Source organism: Chiloscyllium punctatum, chromosome 11, assembly GCF_047496795.1.
Source record: "Chiloscyllium punctatum isolate Juve2018m chromosome 11, sChiPun1.3, whole genome shotgun sequence".
NCBI classification, from domain to species: Eukaryota; Metazoa; Chordata; class Chondrichthyes; order Orectolobiformes; family Hemiscylliidae; genus Chiloscyllium; species Chiloscyllium punctatum.
Window position 1 is genome coordinate 63,403,191 of NC_092749.1, and position 21,868 is coordinate 63,425,058.

The 21,868-nt window shown below is 40.2% G+C and overlaps 1 protein-coding gene across 9 annotated transcripts in view; it reads right to left on the reverse strand.

The window, feature by feature from the left end:
• LOC140483049 (girdin-like) overlaps window positions 1-21,868 on the reverse strand; it is a 376,157-nt gene that overhangs the window by 107,361 nt on the left and 246,928 nt on the right. For all 9 annotated transcript variants that reach the window (XM_072580957.1, XM_072580958.1, XM_072580956.1 and 6 more), the window contains 2 exons: window positions 18,461-18,622; window positions 16,699-16,976 (listed from right to left, as the gene is read on the reverse strand). In XM_072580957.1, the coding sequence (XP_072437058.1) occupies window positions 16,699-16,976; window positions 18,461-18,622 (440 nt within the window). The remainder of the gene's footprint in view (window positions 1-16,698; window positions 16,977-18,460; window positions 18,623-21,868) is intronic.

The following is a 21,868-nucleotide window of genomic DNA, read 5'->3' on the forward strand; positions in this document are numbered from 1 at the left end:
AACTTCAATATCTTTTTTTAAAAACAAACCAATTTACACTTACTGCTTAAATATATCTTCATAAATATATCTTCATAAATTTGACTTTAGAAATCAAGCAAAAATTGTACAGTTCGAGATAAAAATTACAGGAATTGGTGTTTTAAAATATCACCAAATCCAGGCAACATTCCTGCTCTTTTTATTTTTTTTTTCTTTCTTTCAGAGGTGGACTGGCCATGTTTCAGGACCTCAGAGCCCTCCATGAATTTGTGATATATAGTGAGAAATTAACTGAACAGGGTGACCAATATCCAAGAGAATGTCTTTGTGCCCTATTTCAGCATTTGAGATTCCTACAGCTCCATACAGTATAGGATTGGCCTTATTGGGAAACAGCTATGCATAAGCTGACTAGTAAATGGGAGTCAGCAATAGACAAAAGTAAAGAACTGCCCACTCTACGACTAGAACTAAATCAGTTAACTGTTCCCTTCCAAACTGAAATAACTGGTCAGAGGCTGAAATCCCATCACCATGTCACCCTTTATTTACATGTGCACAGCACACAGGTTGTGACCAGCCAGTGCCAGTCCCTAGATTGAGGAGATCTTCTGAATCTCCTATTTATCTTTTTTTTTCTTTTTTTGGACACCGCGTACTCCTTCTCCAAGGACACCCGGAACATTCCTGCTCTTTTTTTTTTTCTCTTTTTTTTTCTTTTTTTTTGAAAGGACACAAAGTGCACAAATCTTTATTCAATTTCCACCACCAGGAACATTCCTGCTCTTATCCATCAGCCAGGACTCCCTGATTGGACCAGACTAACAGCTCTAATCAGGGAACTCATATCCTTTGAGGCCCACCTGGCTGACCTCGTTACAATCACTACATCCCTCCCCCCAAGTCAGAGAACATAGGCTTTTTTTTTGCAGCTCTTTCTGGTACATTTTAGCACTGGGTCAGCTGCCTCAACTCTGATACAGGCTATGTGTAACGCATGTAGCTTGCCTCTTGCACCTGGAGTGTCTCAGAAGAAATTCATGCTCCTCTTCAGGCAGCTGAGATGTTGAGGCAGTGACATCTGCCGTTTCCATTTTAAATTCAGAGGTATCTTCAAAGCTGGACAGAAACGGAGAACCCACGGATTCGCGAACAGTTGGAAAGACTGTCGAGGAGTTGGTCATGTTTTGCTCCTGCTCTGTTTGTGAGTTTGCAGCATTCATTTGGTCCACGTGCCTGTTCAGGATATTCTCACTAACTGAATGTTATATGTCACTGGACCTGACCTCACATCAACCATGTAGGGACATTCCCATGGCTCCAACAAGAAACTTTGTCTCCTGAAGTAAACGGTCTCTCTTGCTTACTGAAGTCTATTCTGACATTGGTATTCCTGATGCTGTTTCACCTTTCCCCCTCCAGGTCCAAGATGATCAGATTTAACCCGGTGCAGAGTCTTCTTCCCATTAGCAACTCTGCTAGAGAAATCCCTTTAGCTGTGTGAGAGGTTGCCCTGTAAACAAATAGGAACCAGGATAATTTGGTGTCTAGTGAAGCTGTATGCTGTTTCTTTAAGCCTGCCTTCAAAGTTTGGACTGTTGGATGATATGGAGCTGTCCCTGTATGACGGATACCATTGGACTCTACGAAAAACTCAAATTTCCTGCCGATAAATGATAGTCCGTTATCTGTGACCAATACTTCTGAGAGTCTGTGTATTGCAAAAAATGCATACAGTTTTTCAATCATCATCCCCATGTTTGACAACTGACCTCTCTGCATATCCAAACAATTTGAGTGGGCATCCACAATGACTAAGAACATTGAGCCCATGAAAGGACTTGCATAGTTGATGTGCAACTGAGTCCAGGGTTTACCTGCTCAGTCCCATCAATGTAGGGGAGCTGCTGATGCTAATTTTTGTCCTAGTTGGTTCTGTACTCTAAGCAGTGCCTCACCAACACATAAGATCCTGATCATAAGACATAACTCCTCAACAACATCTTCATTTTGGAAACCCTAGTAGGGTTCAGCCAGTATCTGGTTATGACTTTTACTTGAGACAATCACTTTTGCTCCCCATAACAATATGCTATCCTCTATTGGTCTCGTAGATTCAAAAAAGTTTCAATTCTGGTTGTGATGGCCCTTTGGACTCTCCCATCATCGCCAGTTGTTTCAGTTTTACCGAGGCCAAATCTTTCTGAGTCTAAAGTCTGATATTGTCAGTTGTAATTGGAAGCATGTCCTGAAAATTTAAAACCATTACTATCTCTTCCAGAGGCGGTTCCACAGTGGTGTATCAGTCAGCGGAAGACAGCTCAATGTACCTGCATGTACTATTTGGCCTCCGAATGGTGTTCCAACTTGTAAGTAAATGCAGTTAGTATTACAGCCCACTGCTGAATTCAGCCTGAAGCTATGGGCAGCACTGTTTTGTCCTATAAGTACACCGAGCAGAGTCCTGTGGTCCGTTATTACTACAAATTTGTGTCTGTAAAGGTATCAGTGGAACTTGCTGACTCCAAATATGATTGCCAAACCTTCTTTTCTGTCTGTGCTTATTTATGCTCTGCATCAGCCAAAGTCCTGGATGCATACGTTACTGGATGTTCCTCTCCATTATCAAAAAGTGTGTCGCTGGAAAAGCACAGCAGGTCAGGCAGCATCCAAGTAGAGGAATTCCTGATGAAGGGCTTATGCCTGAAATGTCAACTCTCCTGCTCCTCAGATGCTGCCTGACCTGCTGTGCTTTTCCAGCGCCACACTTTTCGACTCTGATCTCCAGTCCTCGCTTCCTCTTAGTTCCTCTCCATTGGGCTACCTATGAGCTAATATTGCCTCGCTGTACGGCTGAGGGATATGCTTACAAATACCAGAATTCATGAGAAATTATAATGTGCCGGCACCTTAGAGCATGATAGCTGTTTTTTCATTTCCCTAAAAGCTATGGCTTGGCTATATGACTATTTCCAAGGCTGACCCTTTTTAAAGAATTGGCACAAAGTGCCAGGATGGAGGCCAGGTGGTGTATAAACTGTCCATATTAATTCTCCAGCCCAAGGAAAGACCTAGGTTCCATTACAGACTCCGGAGTTAGGGCACCTTTGATTGCTCTTACTATCTTCAACGGATGTAAATCGGTCTTGTCGACTCTGTAGCCTAAGCAGGTCACTTGGGAATGCCTGGGGCACACATTTTCCCCCTTCTAAGGTGCATACCTGCCTTGGAGAAACATTTCAGGACTATGTCCAAGCTTTAAGTGCTCCTTATTGTTCTTCCTTGCTATCAGTACATCTAGATAAATGGCAACCTGAAGCATGTCTTATAAAATGTTCTCCATCATCTGTTGAAAAATTGCACAAGCTGACAATCCCCAAAATGGCCCTTAAATATATTAATTGTAGCATATTTCTGGAAATCCTCATCTAACTGGAACTGCATGTACAGTTGGTTCATGTCCAGCTTTGTGAAAGGCAGCCATCCTAAAAACTTTGTGTATAAATCCTCTATATGAGAGACTGGGTATTTATCCAGCTGTGGAAAGCAGTTTACCATTTGTTTAAAATCCCCACAAAGGCCAACCAACCTGTTGGGCTTCACAATCAGCAAAGTGGACAGGGTTTGATGATTCCTTCACTTTCTAGCCTTCTGATTTCTGCCTCTATTTTTGCCCATAAGGCAAATGGCACCAGGTGGGCATCACAGTATTGTGGAATTACTTTCTGGTCATCATGCAAGGTGGCCCTGCCTCCTTTGACAGTCTTTAGACCTTTCTGAAAATTTTTTGGATATTTAATTTGGGTTTCACTGAGGCAGCTATTTTCTAATCGAAGAATGTTGAGCCAATCTAGGTGAATTTTTCCCAACCAAATTTGCCCCATTAAGCTGGGGCCAAGCCTTTCACTCCAATCAGTGGTATTGAAAGAAATGTTTTTCAATAAGAGACCAGAACCAAAGTCATACCCTTAATCTGTAAAGGTTTTCTAGTTTAGGGTCTCAGTCTAGCAGAGGTCTTGTTTAAACTTAACGGTTGGAGTCCATAGTGAATTTTGTCAAAGATGGGTTCTGCAATCACTGAAATGGCCACAGTAGCATTGACCGCCGTTAGAACCTGGTGATCATTTCACCAGATGTTTATTTTGATTGTTTAGCAACATCCAAATAAGAACCATATGTAGGTGACTTTTCCAGGTTATGCAATCGCCTGGATACCCTCTGGTATCCACGAGAGTGCATACGTTCACTTACTTAACTGAGGTCTAGTTCGACTCTTTTGCTGTCTCGAGTCTGCATACTGGCAGCAAATACAATGGCTTGCCAGCCCAGATCTTGAAGAAACTTATAACCGTTTGGCTCTGTTTTTGGATTTTGTTGTGGGCTGACCGAGAGTCTCCCTGTTCAGGCTATGTCCTGAGTGAGGCTATGCAATTGCCTTCACTCAAGTGGTATTCCCAAGCTCAGTTGGACTGGTGAGGGTATTCACTTCTATTGGAATACCCTGCAACTTACATTTTTCATTTGCTCTATTTTCCAATAATAACGCCAGTTATAGTGCCTGTTTGAAGTCCAGTTGAACTTCAGCTAATAGGCATTTTTGCATGGTCATCTCATTAATCTCAAATACCAAACAGTCTCTCAGCGTATCAGGATTAAACTGAGGTCACAAGCCTCTTTCAAAATAAGAGTAGCATCTGACACTGCATTGAGGAGAGAGTTTCACACGTTACCACCAGTTTGTCTGTTTTCAATGTGAGGGCAGCAAATTGCTCTAGTGGGTAAAGAAATGTGGTAAGCCATGAGCTGAAGGGTAAATTTGGGGAGATTTACAATCAAGTGAAAAGGTTGGATAGGAACTTGGAGATCCTGAAAGCTGATGGGATTTATGAGGACAACAACGTTAAACTGAAGATGGAGACTGGGAAGGTAAACTTGACAATTAGGTTAAGCCTATAACTCTCTCTCAATAGTACAAATCAGGCAGCATGCCAGCTTTGACCAAACGCCAAATGCACAATAAAGAAGGAAAAATGGCTTTCAACATGTAAATTGTGGGTGAATTAAACTTTTTTTTCCCCCTTCTGTGAAGGTAGGGTGAGCATGTTTGCAATGTGAAGCCCTGCTAGGGCAATTCAGGCATCCTCAGATTCAATGGCACTACATACCTTACATCAAAGTGCAATTCATGTACAACTGACAAGCATCAAACATTACAAATCTTGGTATCAAGTAATTAGATTAGATTAGATGACTTACAGTGTGGAAACAGGCCTTTCAGCCCAAGCAGTCCACACCGACCCTCCGAAGAGTAACCCTCCCAGACCCATTTCCCTCTGACTAATGCACCTAATGCACCAATTCACCTGACCTGCACATCTTTGGACTGTGGGAGGAAACTGGAGCACCCGGAAGAAACCCACGCAGACACAGGGAGTATGTGCAAACTCCACACAGGCAGTCACCAGAGGCTGGAATCGAACCTGGGACCCTGTTGTTGTGAGGCAGCAGTGCTAACCACTGAGCCACCGTGCCACCCCTAATCATGATCATTCCATGGTTTATAATAAATAAATTCTTATAACCTCTGTAAAGTTGATTTAATCACATGAAAACTTAAGTGTCACCTGTGTTTGCTAACTCAAAACACATTCCACAATTATCACTGCTGTAGAATGCCTTGGAGCTACTACCTTTAAATTCAGAACTGTAGGCTTGTAAAAACATTATGTGTTATAATGAATTTCTTGGGTGATCCCCACTCTTACCCAACATAATGAGATGTAATCCAGCTACACTTAGAACCTGTCAATATTGCTCAAGTCATTTTTCCAAACAAAATACACCTGAATTTGGCAAAATAATTCTTGAAATTCATGCAGAGGCATGGCATATCCCTCTTTGAGGTTGGTCTCCATGTCATAGAGTATCAGGACCCAAGATAAAGCTCAGGAATTAAGTCACAGAAAAATGATTCTGGTTCGGATATTACCAATTTAGTATCAGGATGGATGCAGCAAGGGCGAGTGTTGTCTTCACCACTGCAGCCCCACGCAGACTGCACAGGGGGTGGTAGCATGTTACTTATCATGGCAGTGGACTCCTCCAACCTTCAATCCAGTTTATTCAGTATTTCTGATATACCTGCCTCATGTTCCTATGCCTGTCTGTGCATTTGCATCAAGTTCTTAATGGACAACATCTTGGGATCATCATGCCTGAACATGGCAGTCCTCTGAATGCAAATGACATGTGGAATTCCTTCTTATTCAGTTTTACAGTTGTGTCAATTATGTAGTCACCAGATTATTTCTCAGAGTCTAATCAAAATAGGTATCCATTGATGTGAAAGTCTCTAAGATGGTGGAGGATGTAGGTGAAAGCCTTGCCAGTGCATGCTTTGAGGGTTCAGTGACTTCTTCCTCAGGTGGAGGAGGAGCTGATGGGCTCAGGTGCCGCCCTCTTTGGGACAGAGGGCCTATGCATGCCACATAAGAGGGGTTGTTAGTTGTGCAATAGGGGTAGAAGCTTCTGCAGCTTAAGAATCAGTTAACACTTGTTAGGGGAAAGCTGTGCAGCACAGCTTTGTGAAGCTTACTAATTTAGCTGAACAGTGTTAATTTTCCCAGCTAAATCCAGGATTTTCTCCTCATAGGGGGTGAAAGAGCAGATATCATCGACCCACCCACCCATCTACCTTCAGCCTGTTCTTGCACTTCTGGCCTGGTTGTGTAATTGTTTCTCTTGTAATGAGACAAAAGGAGGAGTTGAGTGAGAGCTGTAGACCATTAGCCTTGGTAATATTACTGTAAAGTGGGCAAAATTACAGTGAGTGTAAGGCAGTTGACAAAAAATGGTGGCACTTACTCACATAGAGTGCACAAGATCACTGACTTCCTTCACTGCTGGATGCTTGGTTTGTTTGAAAAATGCCTCAGGCTGTTATCCGAGCACAAGTTGGCTAGGTTTGGTGGTGGCTATTCCTGATGAAGGGCTTTTGCCTGATACGTCGATTTTCCTGCTCCTTGGATGCTGCCTGACCTGCTGTGCTTTTCCAGCACCACTCTAATCTAAACCCTGGGTTTGGTGTGTAACCATTGATATTAGTCAGCTGCAAGACAAAACATTGTGCTCTGCTCCACCAACCATTCACCAATACCTCAAAGCCCATGTCCTAAAAGCTTTGACAAAGGTTCAGTTAGACTCGAAACGTCACCTCTTTTCTCTCCTTACAGATGCTGCCAGACCTGCTGAGATTTCCCAGCATTTTCTCTTTTGGCTTCAGATTCCAGCATCTGCAGTAATTTGCTTTTGTCCTAAAAGCATGCTACTAAGCATACCTTCTGGGTCACGTTCTTAGTGACAACAGCCAGACATGACAGTGTAATGGGCAGTTCCGAAAGTATCAAAGAGCTATGGTTGGATATGGTGCCAGCAATGTAAATGTCACAAAGTCCCGACAACAGCTAGCTCTGCCAATCCTACTGTATAACTGCATGAGTTGACTGAACTGGACAAATGCATAACTAATGAGCAGATGACTGGTGAAAAGTTGAAGGCATGGCAGACTATGCTCTATGAATCTCTCTTTTCCCTGGAGCATCAGAGGCTGAGGGGTGACCTTATAGAGGTTTACAAAATTATGAGGGGCCTGGATAGGTTAAATAGCCAAAGTCTTTTCCCTGGGATCGGGGAGTCCAGAACTAGAGGGCATAGGTTTAGGGCGAGAGGGGCAACCTTTTCACTAAGAGAGAGTGGTACGTGTATGGAATGAGCTGCTAGAGGATGTGGTGGAGGCTGGTACAATTGCAACATTTAAGAGGCATTCAGATGGGTATATGAATAGGAAGAGTTTGGCGGGATATGGGCCAGGTGCTGGCAGGTGGGACTAGATTGAATTGTGATATCTGATCAGGTTGGACCGAAGGGTCTGTTTTTATGCTGTCCATCTCTATGACTCTATACCACTTTGCTAGAAGAAAAATGGGAAGATTCAGCCACAATTTCCAATCCAGCTTCTGAACTATTTAAACAAAAGCAGAAATAGCTGGAGAAACTCAGTAGGTATGGCATTTGTAGACAGAGAGAAACAGTGTCCTTTCTTTAGAACGCTGAATTACTTGTCAAGTGAAATTACCAACAGGCTACCATCTCCCTGCCACAAGCACATGATAATGGACACGTTTCAAAAATAACGCCAACTGATGAAATATAAATTCAACCACATTTTTTAAAAAATGCTTAATTAGATTAGATTACTTACAGTGTGAAAACAGGTCCTTCAGCCCAACAAGTCCACACCTACCCTCCGAAAAGCAACCCACTCAGACCCTTTCCCCTACATTTACCCCTTCACCTAACACTACGGGCAATTTAGCATGGCCAATTCACCTAACCTGCACATCTTTGGATTGTGGGAGGAACTGCAGCACCCGGAGGAACCCACACAGACACGGGGAGAATGTGCAAACTCCACACTGACAGTCGCCTGAGGCTGGAATCGAACGTGGAACCCTGGTGCTGTGAGGCAGCAGTGCTAACCACTGAGCCACCATTTAGACCACCACAAGGACTATTTAGATAAATAAGCAATTTAATGATAGAGATTACAAGAATGTGGAGATTTGCCACATACTTAAATCATGTTATACTACATAGTTAGATACTACTAATAATAATAATTATAATAGAATCCCTACAGTGTGGAAGCAGGCCATTTGGCCTTTCAAGTCCACACTGACCCTCCGAAAAGCATCCCACCCAGACCCACCCTTATATCCCAGCATTTATCACAGTGTGAAAAAAGGTCACCAAAACTGTACGTTCTCAACCACTATAACTATGCCACTTTATGTTGAGTTAAAATTTAAGTTATACTATCAGATTCACAATCTGACTAAATGACTTGTTTAGGAGAATCTTGGACAAAGCTGCTATTGCTAATTCAACCATAGAATCACAGAATCCCTAGTGTGGAGGCAGGCCATTCGGTCCACATCAACCCTATGAAGAGCTTCCCACCCAGATCCAGACCCCTTACCCTATCCATATAACCCTGTATTTCTGAAGGCTAACCCACCTAGTCAGCACATTTCTGGACACTACGGGCAATTTGCAATGCCAATGCACCTAACCTGCACAACTTTGGACTATGGGAGGAAAACTGATCACCTGGAGGATACCCCGCAGACACAGGGAGAATGTGCAAACTCGACACAGACAGTCACTAAGAATGCAATTGAACCAGAGTCCCTGGCACTGTGAGGCAGAAGTGCTAACCATTCAGCCATTGTGCCACCCCATATACAAAGAACAGGGTACTCAGACTCAAGGAAGCAGCCAAAAGCAGAGAAAAGAGGTTTGCAGTGGAATGGAATTGGAAAAAAAAGAATTAATCAGTTGTTCCAAAAGGAATGTGAATTAAGTCACTTCAATATTTCCTTTCTCAACGTTGCTCTATTCACTTTTTGCTGGTTTCTTCCCTTATTTACCAGAAACGTTCCTCTTGCCCTTCCTTGCTAACCCACACTCCTCCTTTCTCCAAATTATCATATCTTTACTTCATCCTCTCATCTCCCTCAGATGAAACTCCTTCTTGTCTCCTCCGGCTTTTGTCCTCTCATCTGTCAATCCATCCCCAGAATTAAGAAATGTTGGATAGACTAGCTTGGTTTTCACTGGAATGCAGGAGGGTGAGGGGCAACTTAATAGAAGTTTATAAGATTGTTAATGGCATGGATAGAGTGGAAAGTATGAGCTTTTTCCCCAGGGTGGAAAGATCAATTATTAGGAGACACAAGTTCAAGGTACAGGGTGGAAAGTTTAAAACAGATGTTTTGAGGCGAGTTTTTCACACAAAGGGTGCTAAGTGCCTGGAACATGCTGCCAGGGGTGGTGGTGGAAGTAGACTCAATAGCAGTATTTAAAAGTCAACTGGTCAAATACATGAATAGAAAGAGAATAGAGGTACATGGATCCTTTAAGTGAGGGGACAGCTTTAGTACGGAAGGACAAAATGTGTCAGCACAGGCTTAGAGCACCAAAGGGCCTGTTCCTGTGCTGTATTATTCTTTGCACTTTTGTATTGTATTGGCTGAAAATACAGCTTAAAAGATGGGAAATGGTATAGCTATATAGATTTTTGAAATCGGTTTCTTTTTCTTTTAAAACGTGGCACGATGGCTTAGTGGATAGCACTGGTGCCTCACAGTGCCAGGGATCCATGTTAGAATCCAGCCTCAGGTGACTGTGTGGATCTAGCACATTCTCCTCATGTCTGCGTGGGTTTCCTCTGGATGCTCCGGTTTCCTCCCACAATCCAAAGATGTGCAGGTTAGGTGGACTGGCCACGCTAAATTGCCCATAGTGTTTGGTACATTAGTCAGGGGTAAATATAAGGGAATGGGTTTGGGTGGGTTACTCTTCAGACCGTCTGTGTGGACTTGTTGGGCCAAATGGCCTGTTCCACACTGTAGGTAATCTAACCTAAATCTAAAAAAAAGTTTTGTATTAGGTAAAATATATGAACTTCTTATTTGACTATAATCCTAAATTGAAGACTAAACTAAAGTTTTACAAAATTTAATGTTCATATTAATTAGCTTGCAGAACCAAGCAAGTGCAAGAAAAGGACAAGTTGCAGTTGCTATCCATGCCTTCAGCACGACTACTTTGTATAAGTGCTTTCCACTTTGAGTGAGTAAAGGAATTTATAATAGAAAATGTTCAATTAAAGTGCGATAATAAGCAATCAATTGTGCAGATGCAAAATTTTCTGTGAAATATATGCAGGATTGACGACAGTAGAAATCAGTGAATATGATTAGGGGAGGCAATGATAAGCATTTTGCAGAATACCATGTCCCAAGCATTCCAAACATTAGTTGCAAGACCGGATTATGTTCTGGAGTCTAGCTCAATTACCCTTAGGTTTGCAAAGCATCATACTCTTGAAATTTATCTGCAGCTGGTTTTCTCCTTCAGGTGGAAGTAGAGAAGAATTGATTTAAAAAACATTGCATATGTAGGCTCAGAAGAAAATAATGTTTGAGCAATCTAAATGACTTTTAGTTGCTTTCTTAAAAAAAAAGTTCTGACGTTTCACGTGAATGTTAGTTTAATATGCAAGATATTGTGTTTTAGGTTATCTTCACTAACTCACTCATCAGCTCGCTATAATAATTAATACCGGGTTCCCGTTCATTCATTCATAATCTTTTACTAATCAGATGTTTATTATACTACTTTCATTCATTCATTTATAAAACCATACAATATATTTTACTATTAGAATACAGAACAACCTTGATTATCTGAATGAGACGGGTGGGGAGTATTTTGTTCAGATAATTTATTGTTTGGATAACTGATCATAAACAAAGGAAGCATTTATGGGACTCAGAGATCTTGTTTGGATAATTGATGTTCGGATAACCGAGGTTGTTCTGAGTGGACTAAAATTAAAACATTCCTTCCAACTCATTCACTTTAAACTCTTACCAGGCCTATTTCTACATCAGAAGCTTATCTCTAAATAGGTGTCAATATCATAAACAATACCATATGAGGGATATGAGTGTCTGAGTGAGTGTAAAGGGGTAGAAGTTTGTGAGAGGGTGTGTGAGAGTGTATGTGTGAGTGTATGAGAGAGGGTCTGCATGAGTGTATGTACCTGTAGAGGGGTGTGTGTGTGTGTGTGTGTGTGTGTGTGTGTGTGTGTGTGTGTGTGTGTGTGTGTGTGTGTGTGTGTGTGTGTGTGTGTGTGTAGTGCAATAGAGTCACCTGCAGTGTGACATGAACCCAAAGTCTCGGTTGAGGCCATCCCCACGGGTACTGAACTAGGCTATCAGACTCTGCTCGGCCACTTTTCTCCTGTCCCGAAGTCCGCCTTGGAGGATGGTCACCCGAAGGTCTGAGGTCAAATGTCCTGGACCGCTGAAGTGTTCTCCGACTGGGAGGGAACACTCCTGTCAGTTGATTGTTGTGCTGTGTCCATTCACCCGTTGCCATAGCTTCTGCTTGGTCTCGCCAATGCACCATGCTTCAGGACATCCTTGACTACAGCATATGAGACAGATAGATGAGGCATGATACATTGGCGAGACCAAGCAGAGGCTATGGCAATGGATGAATGGACACCACACAACAATCTGCAGACAGGAGTGTTCTCTCCCAGTTGTAGAATACTTCAATGGTCAGGACATTCGACCTGGGACCTTCGGGTGACTGGCCTCCAAGGTGAACTTCGGCATAGGCAACAACAAAAAGTGGGTGAAAGTGAGGACTGCAGATGCTGGAAATGAGAGTCAAGATTAGAGTGGTGCTGGAAAAGCACAGTAGGTCAGGCAGCATCCAAGGAGCAGGAAAATCGACGTTTTGATGGTTGAGCAGAGGCTGAAAGCCAAGCTCAGTACCCATGGGGATGGCCTCAACTGGGATCTTGGGTTCATGTCACAATACAGGTGACCCCATTGCAACACACACACCCTCTCTCATACACTCACATACACACATGCACCCACTCACAGTTATACCCTTTTACACTCTCTCTCTCACACAGACATTCATTCCCTCCCCCCCCCCCCCCCCCCCACCCCACACACACACACGTACACATTCAAGTTTGGGGGGTGAATTTGTACTTGCAGAATTTCACTTTATTTTGGTCAAAAACTGCACGAACCATAGGAAAACCAAATACTATTTGATCCATCTTTTGTCATATTTTAGTAAAATAGCACCCACACCAATGTAAACAGCCAGTCTGAATAGCTTTGCATAATTCAGTGCAAGGCACTTTTGACAGTTTGTGTCCATTCAAATTGTCTGCCTTGCTTTAACAAATTTGTTGAAGCAGCCACTACAGTGCTGAAGTTCAGAACAGGCTTGTGATAAAATTCACTCATGCTAATATCTCATAAATTGTCATGTATTAGACCTGAGAAAATCCAAAATAACCCTTCCTTTTGCTTCTCCAGGTGTAACTTGAGCTTGTCCAACAGTGGGGTCCAAATAAGTATCCTTTTCATTGGCAAATTGACTTTTTGCCAGATTTATAACCAAATTGGCTCTATGTAACTGATCAAACAGCTTAGTTAGCTTGCTGGCGCATATTTCATTCCAAACTGCATGATGCTACAACAATAAAAAATATTTCTTTGGTTGAATCAGTCAACAGATTTTGATAACATCTTTTTAGCAAGTCAATTATGGATTGAATGAATAAAGCCCAATTTTTTCAACTCACTTCTCTCATCTTGGAATAGGATGACAATCCATTTTTGTTACTGCGCTGACACATGATAATCAAAACAGAATATTTGATGATAGGTGTGACAATGACTCAATTCAGCAAAACTCCATCATTCTTCCCTCACTTGAGCTGACCTGTCTGGAATGAGTCTGAGAGGGCATTGTTTCATAGCTAATGCATCCCCTACGTTAGCATCATGAACACTAAACACTTTTTCAAGTCCACTCATACAAATTGATTTATGAGTCCATGACAGCCTTTATAACACACTTTAAAAAGTTTGCTGAAAGATAGTATATAATGCTAACATCTTTTTAAGCATCTCTGCACAATCTGATTTCTGCAGAATCAACTTGTAAAGTTCAAATTTCTAATTCATTCTCCGATTGTTTCTATATCTTAATTTCACTGCCCATTTCTTTCACTACCATAAATACATCTTTTTTCCGATTATCCTGATTTTCATAATAATATCTCTTTAGTACATTAACATAACGCATTACACTGGCAATTCCATCTGTCTGGAATACCACTACATAATTTACATCATTGAATTGTTCTCGATTTCATAAAATCCAGTGACCTTTGTACTTAATGGTCCAGAGAGACTGGTAACAATATTAGTACCCTGTCACCAGCAACAACATTCTGAAGATCAGCTTCTTTTATCTTTTCTAGTTTTCATTGTTGAGTACTCTTCAAATGCTTTTTGGCAACTCATATTTTGGTTAGTATCTCTCTGAAACTCGAAACATAGGCTGGAAGCATAGTCGGTGAGCTTCGATTTTTCAAATTTTCTTTTATCAGTTTCAGTGGTCCTCTCACCTCACGTCCATTCAACACTTCAGAAGGATCAAATCTTACAGACACACTAGGCGCATCCCTAATGGCAAACAGTAACAAGGGAATTCCATTATCCCAATCATTAACGTATAGCTTGACAATGGGCTCTTACTGTGGTCTTTGAAGTTTGATGCCATATTGCCAATGCACCTTGAGATTGTGGGTAATAATTGCAAGATGTAAACTGCTTTATTTCCAAACCAATTATTGTTACTTTGAAAATTTGTCAGATAAAATTTGAACTTTGATCCGATTATGTTTCTTTGAGTAATCCACACCTTCACAAAACAAATTGAACCAATGTTTCCACTACTATTTTTGCACTAATTTTTCTAATAAGACAGTGGTTCAGGAAATCATGCAGAAACATTCATTATTGTTATAAGATACCAATTCCCATTCCTGGATTTAGGCTGGGGTTTTACACAATCTATTAAAGCTCTCAAATGCTTATTAAAACTTGGTATCAGGTTTAAAGGAGTGAACTTGATTCATAGTTGGGTTTTCCCTACTACCTCACATGCATGGTAAAACATTACCACATCTTTTAAGTAATCCTGGCCAATAAAAATGTTTTCATATTTTAGCCATGGTTTTCTTAGTAGCTAAGTGACCTACTACTGCAATTTCATGTGCAACTTGTAAAATGTACTTATGATACTTGGATAAAATTATCATGGATCACTGCCCATTTTGAGTTAGTCTACTTCCTCATTCATACTTTCTTTGTCGAGTAATAACAGTGTGGTATTAGTCCTGATTCAATTTTTGAGTAGTCTGTTTGATATAATTCTCTCAATTCAGGATTTGTTGTTGCATTATCATTCACTTTTCCGTTCATCTCCATTATTTAAATATTGAAAATTCAGATAATCAAATTTCCAAGTGATCTTTCTGATTCAAAGATTCATCTTCCTGGGACCGAGGTCTAGTCACAATGTAGTCAGGAAAAAAAATCCAGGATGTCCTCCTGTAGCTTCTTTGTTTCTTTTACCTCTATTGGTTAAACCACCACTATTGGTGACGCCAATATTTTCGAACCAGTTATTTCCTAAGATAAGATCAATCCCTTTTGACAGTAATTGCTCCACCATGCCAACTACAATGTCTTCATTCACTAAGTCACTTTTTAACTTAACTCTGCATGGTGGCTTTGATTTATTATTTCCATGTATATCTTCATATTTTCTCTGTCATTACTTCCTTTGGAAGACAAAATAATCATCATCAGCCAGTATCAGTGATTCATTTGCTCCAGTGTTTCACCTCCTTGGTTTACCTCCTTGAGATAGAGCATAATATTTTACCTCTCCTTTTGAGATACAATTCAGAGTCTCCAGCAGTTTCATTCTTCTTCATCATTGATAAAAAAAATTCTTGACTGTCCTGAGTCATTTTTCCTTCTTGGTACATTCAAAGAAAATATATTTTTGGTTTTACTACCACTGTAGTTTTAATGCTGATACTTTTCTGATATTCCCTTTTCTGGGGATTCCTTAGACATTCTTACTACTGCAATCAGTTTAACCATCTCCCATTTAACTTCAAGCATATAAATTGACTTTAGCATGTTCAAATCTTCTTACAATAGCATCATTCCTTCACACCACCTTTTGATTCTATTCTCCATTTGTTTCTGACTCCAGTCAGGTCTCCTTCAGAGCTGTCACAGCTTTCAATCTATGGGTTTTCTAAACTAATATCAATCCAAGATCATCTTGAACCGAAAACAAGATTATAGTCTTCACTATTTATCCCGCTGTCGTAAGCCACCATAATGAAAACAACCTTCCTTAACAATCCATGGGTCTGAGCTCTCTGACACATACTTAATTAGGTCACTGTTCTAGAAGGAATGTCAAACGTAGTTATTTTCCTTTTAAAAGTCCTTCACAAAAATAACACATCCATATGCCATTATTACTAAATCAAAACTCTAAAACTGTATAAAAATCACATATTTCTCATCACAATAGTCATCTAACAGACACAGCAGTTGCCTGATTACACTTCGGAAGGTCAAACAATGTTATAAGATAGTATTAAGAGAAAACATATGAATTTCTCACTGGCAAGAATCCACAAACAATTGAATCAAATTTTAAATCAGGCAGCAGGATTTGATCAATTGGAATTGATGTCACTAAGATACATCATGCTAAGACTAGAAGAACAAATTGAGGCAACTTGAATTAATTGTTAAATGTTAAATGAAAATTAAACTCCCATCAAAACTCATAGAAGCTTTAAAACAATATCAAACTTTTGAAAGATTTGCATAGGACTTTCACTGTCACAGTTTCCAATTAGAATAACCAACTTCAAATTAAAATCAGCAAACTGGTAATAAATTAATCTAGTCTAATTTATGTAAGGCAGGCAACAATGAAGACAGCTGCTAATGCTGATATAAAGGAGCAGATGCTGTTATTCAGAATAAAAGTGTGCTTACATATATAAGTGATATTTATTTGACCAAAAAATCTGCACGGTAGCGAAATCTCTTAAATGTCAATATTGCTCAATGATCTTATTTTTGAGCTCTTCACAAGACAACTCATTTTTCATATGCTCCTGAAGTTTAAAGGAGTGAAAATATTTTTGAAAAATCAAAAATTACATACCTGTCCTCAAGTTCTTTATGTTCAACTTCTAAATTTTTATGAGCAAATTTCAAACTTCCATGTTTATTGATGAGGGCCTCATATTCAGTTGCCTGATGCTCATGTAATTTAGCTAGTTTTTCATGATCCTTGATAAGTGAATCATACTGTAATTTCAACTCCTCTTTTTCCTTTATCAGTGATTCATTTTCATTCTCCAATGACAACTGCTGATTCTGAAGCTGAGAATTCTGAGTCATCAAGGATGCACTTTGAGAACCAAGGGTAGAATGTTCCACCTATCAAGAAAAATGAATTAATGTTAACTTTAAACACTTCAATAAACATTAGACTGCTTTAAATAAGTCCAGGAAGACTTATTCCATTGCTCTGAGATTAAGCACCATTGCAATCCTCATCTAAATTTACAAACTCCTTTTAGCCTAAAACTTTACTAGTTCATTAGCCTTCTCCTGAGGTGAAATAAATGAGGAGGGTGGTTAGCTCTGTTGATCTTCTGGTTTACCATGCAGTGTGGTATCAACAGTGTACATTCAATTCTGCACTAGCTAAGGTTACCATGAACAGCTCACCTTCTCAACCTCTCCCCTTGCCTGATGCATGCTGTCGTTCCAGATTAAACCACCATCAGTCATCTCACTTTAATGAGAGGGCAGCTTTCTCATCCTCAGATTATGGCTACGTTAACCCAGTGTGCATACTACCAATCCACTATCAGTCTCAGCTAGTTGTTATCTCCTTACCTGACTTTGGCTCCAACTTTTTTCCTCCCACTTCTGAACATGTAACTCTCCCATGCCAGTCATCAGGAATTTCCAACAAATGCAACATATGCAACTAATTTTAAAGTCATCCTACTGTCCACCAGGCTTTTTCTAACTGCTTCTAACTTTCTATCCCTTAAAAACCTTTATTTTTCTGGCACACTCTTTTCCTTTCTTCTTCCTCTGTCCTCTTTTTTTCCCATCTCTTTTCCCCTTGCCTTATTTCAGGTACTTCTTCTAACCTTGCATCTGAATACTCCCACATGAAATTACATGGTATTTATTGAAAATGTTTAGGATATGGGTTTGTACACTTTAACAGTTACACTAGATTGTTTCAATTCTATTTGGAAATGGAGTTTAAAGCACAGTCAACAAACAACAAAATCAATAAAGGCATCACGATTTTTGTCATTGTGGATACACTATTCTTTAGAATTTAGGTTTTAATTGATTTGAAAACTGATCTGAAAAGTTGGTTTTATGAATTTATATAAAACAGCTACTTAGCATAAATCAGGAAACTTCAAGTACCAAGAGGGAAGTCATATTATTTTGTTCTTTCATGCTGTAAAAGTGGTCATTGATATTATGCTTGTTTATGCAAAATAGAAAAAATGTCAGATTGCTGTTAATTTTAAATGAGGTCTAGTAATGCTGTGAACCGGATTTCAGACACGTTTTTCAGATTTGTAAATACATCTCTTCTGAAAATGTGTCCCATTGCATTATAGCAGAATGCTGGTGAATGCTTTGTGCTGTTTCTTATGGTAAACCTCTTATGCCCAATTTCCAAAGAAAGCATTAATTCAAAAATATTGCTCGGATACAGATCGTGCGTTTTTACAGAAAATTTTAGAAATTTAGCGTAGGTGAAAAGTATTGCATACTGTAACTTCATTGAAAAACCACTTTTGCTTTTGAATCAAGAAAAGTATTCTATTTCAGTAAATGATGCATCAATTTTGAAACTAAAAAACACCAACACAAATTCTAACCTGCAGCTTGGCATTCTGTGTTTGCAAGGTGGTATTGTGCTCCTGTAAAGATGCTGTCTGTCGCTGAAGTGCAAGGATTTGGGCTTGCAAGTTGTTATTTTGGGCTTCTAGCTGTTTCAGCTGAGTTTTCAAGGCTTGTTTCTCAGCCTGAAGAGTTGCATTCTATGTGACAGTAAAAGGGAAAGGAGAACAGAAAATGTCAAAACATGTGCTATAATTAATAGTAAACATAACTGTAATGAAACAGAATCCCACTTCCATACTCCTCTTGTCAAAGCCCAGCACATATTTTAAGAAAATAAAATTAGTTTATAAATATTAGCTGTTTTTTATACTTCCATTAAAAAAATGTCCAAGTTAATAACACTATGCAAAAAATATTTAGCAATACTGTTGGGTACTGAGCATCAAATTATTCCTTGTGCTTGATCCTCTACAGGGCGTCCTGGTAGAACGCTATAGTTGTGTTCCTCGCACTATAGAAATTCATGATGGAAAACCCATGTTCAAAATCATGCTAAAGGGGTTGCAATAGAAAATCACTACAACCTTTCAGTAGAAAGTTTGGGTTATCCAAACAGTGTCCACTATTTGCCAATCGCATAGAGCTGATTTGCGTTGACAAAATGTGTGTTATACTAGAACGACCTGTATTAATTATTTGGACTGGAAGAGCACTAAGTGCATTCTTGCTAATGCAACACGTCATAAATAGATAACACCCTCTACTATATTAAGTCAGAATTCACATACCTCCCAACAATCCATGCACTGCTGCTTAAATGTTCTACATTGCTTGCTCCATAATACTTAGCGCATTCACAAGTTGTCATACGAAAACAGTCCATGTCCTTTTGTGGCATGACATAGAAACGTTGGAAATAGGAGCAGCACTAGGCCATTCAGCCCTTAGAGCCTGCTCCTATCATTCAAATGATCACAGCTGATCGTCCTACTCAGTACCCTCTTCCTGCCTTCTCCCCATATCCTATGATCCCTTTAGCTCCAAGAACTATATCTAATTCGTTAAAAAAAATTCAGTGTCTTTTTCCTCAACAACCTTCTATGGCTCATCACTCTCTGGAAAAAGAAAATTCTCTTCATCTGAATGGCCTATCCGGATTCCTTAGACTTAATTCCTAGTTCTGGATTCCAGGTTATTGGAAGCATCCTTCTGCACCTGCCCTGTTCATTCCTGTTAAAATTTTATCAGCTTCTATGAGATCCTCCCCCTCACTCTTCCAAACTCTAGTGAATATGGTCCTAACTGATCCACCATACATCATCCTACCATTCCAGGACTCAATCTGATACATCTTCATTGCACCCCTTCTATCACCAGGCCATCCTTCCTCAGATCAAGGCAAAAACTGCATAAAGTACTCCAGGTGTGGTTTCACCAAGATTCTGTACAATTGCAGCATTACATCCCTGTGCCTGTACTTGAATCCTCTCACTATGAAGGCCAACATACCATTTGCCTTCTTCACCACCTGCAAGTTTACTTTCAACAACCTCTGGGTGTAGGTTTGCTCGCTGAGCTGGAAGGTTCATTTTCAGAAGTTTCGTCACCATACGCAGTAACATCTTCAGTGAGCTGCCGAACGAAGCACTGCTGATGTTTCCTGCGTTCTATTTATAGGTTTGGGAAACACCAGCAGTGCTTCTTCCGGAGGCTCACTGAAGATGCTACCTAGTATGGTGATGAAACGTCTGAAAATGAACCTTCCAGCTCAGCAAGCAAATCTACATCCAGAACCTCAACCTGAGTTACAAATCTACTAAAACCTCGCTTTCAACCTCTCAATTACTACCATTCTACTTCATTTGTCCTGCATTTGCCCACTCACTCAATTTGTCTAAAACACAGTGAAGCATTTTAACATCCTCCTCACAATGCATCCCCTCACCCAGCTTTGTGTCATCTGCAAATTTGGATATAGTGCATTTAGTTCCCTCATCTAAATAATTCAAAATGTGTTGTGAATTGCTGGCATCAGGCACTGATGCTTGTGGTATGCCAATGGTTACTGGCTGCTACTCAAAAAGGACCAAGTAGTAGACAGGCAGGAGGCTGGAAAAACACAGCAAGCCAGGCAGCATCAGGAGGTGGAGAAGTCAATGTTTCGGGTGTACCCTTTCTTCAGGACTGGGGGAGTGGAAGATGTGAATGTTAACCGAGGCAGCTATTACAAGGGGGCATAGCTTTAAATTATGGGGGGGGTAGATATAGGACTGATGTTAGGGGTAGGTTCTTCACTCAGCGAGTTGTAAGTTCATGGAATGCCCTGCCAGTAGCAGTGGTGGACTCTCCCTCTTTATGGGTATTTAAGCGGGCATTGGATAGGTATATGGAGGATAGTGGGTTAGTGTAGGTCAGGTGGGCTTTGATCGGCGCAACATCGAGGGCCGAAGGGCCTGTACTGCGCTGTATTCTTCTATGTTCTATGTTCTATCATATGGAGACAATCACTCAACAAACTGAAAGCAAAATTTGATGAAGATCTGATTGCTCCCTGGTCATCATTTCATTATCAACTTACTGAAAGCTCAGTCGATAGAATCTCAGTTATAAGGATTAAGTGAATATTCCTTGGAGCCGACTGGAAGTAATTTGCATGCATCTATGTCTTCTAAAACCGGCTAAGATACAGTCTCGTGTCTGTGATGTGAGGGATAATGGAGTCTGCTTAAGTGAACTGACCAGTTACATCTCATTTATATTTCTTTTACTTTATCCCTTAACTATGTCTGTTTGGTTTGTGGTGGTGGGAGCTAGAATCAAAGATTAGGTGTAAATCAAGACATTGTTGCTTAACTTTGTTTTGAAAAAATAATTTTTGACACAATGAGCATGAACAGTTTGCAGCATACAAGTATTTGTTTCTAATGTAGGCAACTAAACTACAGGTATATTGATATTCAGTAAGAGGTAAAGAGAAGTACTGTAAGATCTAACCAAATTTAGTATGATGGTATCAATATTTTAATATATTTTGTGTAATACTTAACCACTGGAGTCTAACTAATTAATTTTACATCTCTTCTTGATTGAGCTATAGGCTGTAACCTGTATGGTGATGGATGAATCTAAACTATAAACAAAAAGCAACAAACAAGTTTTGGGAATTTATTGATGTCTATTAAATTGACTGTAGTAGTTAACATTTGCCTAAGAGTGCAGTGCATACCACATGAACGGTTGTGTTTTAAGAGGTGGCTAACCACCATCTTCTCGAGGGCACTTGGGATGTTCAGTGAACACTGACTTTACCTCTGATGAACAACTTTTCTTTGAAAAGTAATTGTTTAATATCGATTTGGCTTTTTGATTGCAGAAATGGGGAGGGTTGCTAACACAGTGGTAATGTTGCTGGGCTATCAATCCAGTGACTAGGTCAATGCAGT